Source organism: Cyprinodon variegatus, unplaced genomic scaffold, assembly GCF_000732505.1.
Source record: "Cyprinodon variegatus isolate N-32 unplaced genomic scaffold, C_variegatus-1.0 Scaffold893, whole genome shotgun sequence".
In the NCBI taxonomy this organism is placed as follows: Eukaryota; Metazoa; Chordata; class Actinopteri; order Cyprinodontiformes; family Cyprinodontidae; genus Cyprinodon; species Cyprinodon variegatus.
The window spans coordinates 161,853-167,733 of NW_015151346.1; the positions used below are offsets into that span (position 1 = coordinate 161,853).

A 5,881-nucleotide genomic window follows, 5' to 3' on the forward strand; every position below is an offset into this window, starting at 1 on the left:
CTGAGAACCTAACTAGCTGTGCAACAGAGATATAGTTGAAAACCAGGCCTTTTCTTTCCACATGGTTGTAACGTAAAAAAAAGTAAAAAAAAAAAAAAAAAGGGTATGAATATCTTTACAAGGCACCACAGTTATCATCAGTTCGGTAGAAACAAGTCTCTGAAGATGTGATAGGCATATCCTTCTCCGTTATCATCGGTACTCACAGGTTTCTGCTCTGGCAGCCACTCTGTGACACTGAGCTTGTTGATCTCTGACGTGATCTTCTTTCGGTGGCCTGGTTTAGTTATTCCGATGGCTGTCAGATCCTACAAACACACCAACACACTTGTTAGTAGCATACCTTAGTGGCATTTTGCTTCACAGCTTTGCAGTTACAGCAATCCAAGTGCCCAGCAGTGTTTCTGTCTCTTTCTCTCATCAGACACGCTCACACAGGGAAGACATGAGACAGCGTGACATCTGATGAAAGCTTCTGCCGATTGGAAAGAATAGCGATGGTGCAAATGTTTCCAAATTAAATAGAGAAGCAAGGAGGGAAAAGAATAAATGTCTGCGGTGAAAGGAAGCATCTAGAATATCTGATCAGCCTGATTTCTTAAAACATAACTCATATAAAGTTGTCATAGACACACAAGGAGACACTTGGACAGAAAACAAACATTTGGATCTGTCAAACACGGACACACATACCCACACACTACACTGGTTGCATAACTCGTTTCTGTGCAGGTGAGAAATCTCAAGAAGACAAACCTACAAGGGAGAAAGATCCCTTTATTTACTTTAAGGAAGGTTTTATAAATTGATCCTTAAACCCTTTAGAACTAACAAAAAAATAGAAATACATAGAGTAGGTTGACCGGATGTCCCATATTTCCAGGGACAGTTCCCGTTTTCGACCACCTTTTACCGTATTATGAATGAGGCGGACAATGTTGCATATAAGATGTTATTAAGGTAGAAAGAGCACGCGAGCACGCTGCGCACAGAAGCAGCTGTTAACGTATAGAGTGTTTTAAAACAGACGGGGAAGTTCGTTATCACAGCTGGCTGGACGCTGTGTAACCCAGAAATCCCACATCCTCTGTCCCCGCCCCGCTGCGCTCCAGACCTGTGAAAAGCCAGGCCTACAGCCTCCGCTGTTCCTCCCGTCTTGCTCTGCTCCGACTTCCTCAGAGCTCGAGGAGACCATGAGCTATCCCCATCGCCATCCAGCACATTTGCATTTTTTTTGCCAAAATATTTTCTTTTTGTTGTGGGTTTTTGTAACAGGGATATAGGATCATATAACCTTTACATTTACTTTCTATCAAAATAATAACAGCTTGTTTAAAACAAAAGGAACGGCTGTAGCTCTGTACACATGAATAGAAAACAGGCTTAGGATTGTGATATTCCTATTAGGTTTCATTATAATTTTTTTAAGGACACATTACTTTTATGCCCTGAAGCTTGTTTTGCATTCATCTATACTCGTAATGACAACACATTTATTTTTGGAGAAGCTGCTTCATCATAAGAATGATCCAGATTTTTAGATGTGTTTTAATTTTTGTAATTTAATCTGTATATAAAATTCTAACCTAATCCAGGTTTTAATCCAGGCTGCTAAAGGCTATCAAACGGAGCAGCAACTGGAGGCCATTTCATTGTTTGGTTATCATTATGTACAAAAAAATATGTTTATCAATTTGCATATATATAAAAAAAAAAATTCATTTTAATTTTTGGGAATTGAAAAAAGCGGGAAATTCACACAGACTCCGTATTAATGCAAACTGGCCTGTTCATGAACACAATGTTATATTGCTAACAAGGTAGGAAGACAGAGAAGACTGAATGATGACACTAATAAACACTATTGATTGATTAACATTATTTATATTAATGGAAGAGGCGCATTCCTGGATTTCACACTTGATATTTGTTTAAATATGAATAAATATGTAAAAATTGCATAAATCTGGTCACCTTAACATAGAGGTATTGCAGAGATTGCTGATCTAGTCAGAGGGAAGAATGTGATGGTAGCAGGGCGAATGGAGGAAAGTGTTTTCTGTTAGAACGAGTTTATTAAACAAATTCTAATAACACAAAAAAAGACCTCCATTAATAGAACATATGGTTATTAAATGATGACTTCATTTATAAAGAGTGCTTCCGTTGGCAACAACAGCTCCCTTTTAAGGGATCGTCGATTCATTGCAAGAACAGACTTCATCTGAGGAATATTTATTTACGATGTCAAAACAATACAGTGAAAAATTAGCAAGTTGTCCAGTTTTAATATATTTAACTAAAATATTGTCAAAATGACGTTCCCATGTTAAATAAAGTATGCTAGGTCTTGTATCGCTTGCTCCTTTCAGCCAAAACAGCACTGAGTAACGTTAGACCTTTTCACGTTGAAATTGGTGACAATGTCGAGATCGCAAGAGGTAATGAAGATGATCAGGACATAACAGAGGAAGAAGGGAAAGTAGGCAGAAGAAGCTGGTGCTTGTGTAGCTGCGCTTAGGGATGCTAATGTCATGATCTGCTCTGATAGCTGGCCTTAGTTGCTGATATCATTCACCTGCCGTTCCCTCCCGGCTGTCTAATTATCACTCATCTCATCCACCTGCGGTCGAGGCTTTATATTCGTTCCAGCCCAGCTATCCAGGTCAGATCATTATTTGTTTTTTGTTTCGACTGTTAGTCAGTTTTTAGTTCTTTTCTTGGTTCCTGGCGGCCAGTGGAAGCAGAGGGTTTTATGTCTTTCTCGTCTCCTGATCCTGTCCTGATCCTTCCCCGCAGAGTCCTCAGAGTTTTGGCTCGGAACGCGGGGAGGATCAGTTTTAATGCCCGTTAGCCTGGCTCCAAGGAGGAGACCAGTTTAAAGTCCTGCTCATCCTAGTTCAACGTCTTGTCTCTGTTTGCTGCCCGTCTGCACCTGAGGCTGCCTGTTTGCATCTGTGCGAGTCGTTCTGGACACGCTTCTGAACTCTGTTGGACTCTGAACCTGCCTGAGCTCTCTGAGGATTCCTGGAAGCCTGGATCCTACTGTTCCTGCCTGATCAGTCTTCCCCTGACTTGGATCGGCCTCCTGCAAGCACTCTGTGTGACGCACGCTGCGTCGGTTGGAAGCCCATCGGCCCCACGCACCCTTCATGGACTGCTGATGGTACTGGACTGGACTATTACACCTGGGAAGTGCCCCGCCCCCCCTCCTGTAGTCGCTGTGAGCCACCTCCCCAAGCTCCTGTTCTGTTTTTGTTCGTTTTACATTAATAAACGTTTTTGAACTTTCCGACTGACTGTCTCACCTTGAATACTGGGTCCATCAGTCCCGTTTTATGACAGCTAACCCAGACAGAGTGCTATGATATAAAGAGCTCCGGTTTCTAACGGAAACTGGTTAGCATCACAACATTTTCTAAGATGTATTGCAATGATTTGACACAAAGGCTGTTCTCAATTCACAAGAGCGTGAGTACGGACTCGTGTCCTCACCAAGTATTTTCTTGATAAGAACACAGGAAAGTATTGACTTGGTAGGACGGGAGCATGCAGCATAAATTGGTTCGCTGATTGCTGTGGTCCTCTCAACTTCTGAATTAGTTTTTTAAATTACTCACTAAATCAGTAAATGGGCTAAATAATGATGCTTAGAAATATGTTCTCACCTCAAACAATCTTAGAGTCTTTGGTTGAGCAACCGCAACAGAGAGGAGAACTTTTAACTTAATAATCTGAGGTCTGTGAGCGCTCCATTGAAAGCTACTGCTGCTGCAGTGCATGCTGGGACAGCTGTCAATCTCAAGAGTGGACAAGTTTGATGCATGCTGGGTAAATACTACACTCCTCAACAAAATAACAACTAAATTTCAGAACTGTAATGAAAGAATGTTGGGCTTCTACTTTGCACACAGACAACCTGAGTGATAGATTGGAAGCAGGGCATAAAAAAAGACGGAGCTCAACCTTTGACACTTTTTTCGTTGGGTGCGACATGACTTCCAGGTAACAAAGTTGTTTGGCACAATCTGTTTGTTGCCAACATAACTGTAAATGAGTCAACCTGTAGTTTGCACAGATGCATAAATCTATAAATAAACATCCACTTTAAAAATGTGCAAATATTTGCTCTGTTTTAGGAGCCAAATTCCCTATTCTGTATTCTACAGATGTAAAACAGCTATGGCTGTGAATTGGGAAGATGTTAGCGATACGAGACGAATCACGATACATGTTTCACGATATGATTTATCCTGAGTTTTCCCATATTTTAACAAAGAAGATATACTGTGATTCTTTCATAAGATAGCTCTGGAAAAACTTGTGTGATCTTTTTGTTGCTTTGCTTCAGCAGGTGCAGAGTAGCTGAATATTAGGCCATCAGACTTAAGGCTTAAGAGAGGTAAACAGTATGACAATGAAATGGATATTTGCCCCTAAACTATTTTAACATTTAAGATCTGTCATATTTTGAATCAATACAGTATCATCTAATGAAATATTTTGATATTAGAAATTCTAATAAAAAAAATATCACAGAATAAAATATCCCGATATTTGACAGAATCTATTTTTTCCTAACAATCAAGTGACACACATTCTGCACCGCAAATATACAGTATTTGTGAATTTCTATGCAAGTATTTGAATATTTTCAGAAACTTTTTCTCTTATATTTTGATCTGCACATCAAAACAGTTATTCCATACCTTTAAGTTTAATTATATTCAAAGGATATTTGCAAGGGGTATTACGGTAAATATACATGCACCTGGACAACATGGAGGACAAAACAAATCATAATATTTCAGAATAGTTTCGTCTGTGGTCCTTGGGGGGCGGGTTCATGATCTCTGGGTTTCAGGGTTTGGTTGCCTTACCTCCGGAGTCATTCGGCTAATGGTGGGCAAGTCATAGCCCGCACCCTGGAAGTTTGGAGCGTAGACCTGCAGCTGAAAGTCGCTCAGCCATTGGACAACGGCCTCTGAGCTCTACAGGAGAGAAGACAGGGGGCATGCGGTCACTGGCACCGTGTTTGCTACTACACAGCAACCTTTCATCAGTAGGGCCAAACTGGACCATGCAGCCGCCACGCAAAGTTCTTATGGACGGATCAAACCAATTTCTTGCTGGCAGCCCAGAGCTGTTGTTATTACGTGTTTTAATAAAGTCTGGCTTTAAACATGATGTAATCCTTTTGGTGCTGGTTAACTCGCCTTAGCTCTATTGTTATGGGTTGAGTTTTGTTTTATTATTGTTGAGAGATTAGAAAATACTTTTTAAATAAACCAAACAAATTTTGTCAAATAAGATTATTTAAAAAAAATCCAGACACAAAACTTTTTAAGGGCTGTGAGCATAAAAGCTTTTCTCCTAATATCACTCTTGTTCATGTTCCTTTCAGATTCATTTCTCTTTCTTTCTTTCTTTTTTTTTTTTTTTTTACACTTTTTTTATCATTTCATATTTTCAAAAGATGCATTTCTGCTGGGCTTTAAGTGAAAGGGTCGATCTAAAAATATGCAAAATATAAATCTTGATTGTCTTGAAAGTTGATTGTCTAAACCTAAATTAAAAAATAAAATAAAATATTAGATAAACTAGTTTGAAATAATAAGATAAGAAAAAGAGAGCAAAGTTGCTTCCAGACTTTTTTTAAATTTCATTTCTCAGTTGCATCTTTTCCCAAATGTTTTTTTTTCTCCCACATTTATATTTATGAAGCGTGTCGTACGTTTTCAACAATAATGGAAATAAATTCACTCCATATATTGAAAACTAGCCTAAAGTGAGGAGGAAGAAACATCTGTCAACCAGATTTAGAACTAAATAAGTAAAAATATACTGGAAATAAGGCCTTATAAAATAACTGATGCAAGTT

The 5,881-nt window shown here is 39.1% G+C and overlaps 1 protein-coding gene across 1 annotated transcript in view; it reads right to left on the reverse strand.

Annotated features, from left to right (window-relative positions):
* Positions 1-5,881, reverse strand: part of caskin1 (CASK interacting protein 1) — a 167,543-nt gene that overhangs the window by 16,953 nt on the left and 144,709 nt on the right. The window contains exons 16-17 of the mRNA XM_015397860.1: positions 4,881-4,991; positions 207-308 (exon numbers count right to left, since the gene is read on the reverse strand). Of these exons, the coding sequence (XP_015253346.1) occupies positions 207-308; positions 4,881-4,991 (213 nt within the window). The remainder of the gene's footprint in view (positions 1-206; positions 309-4,880; positions 4,992-5,881) is intronic.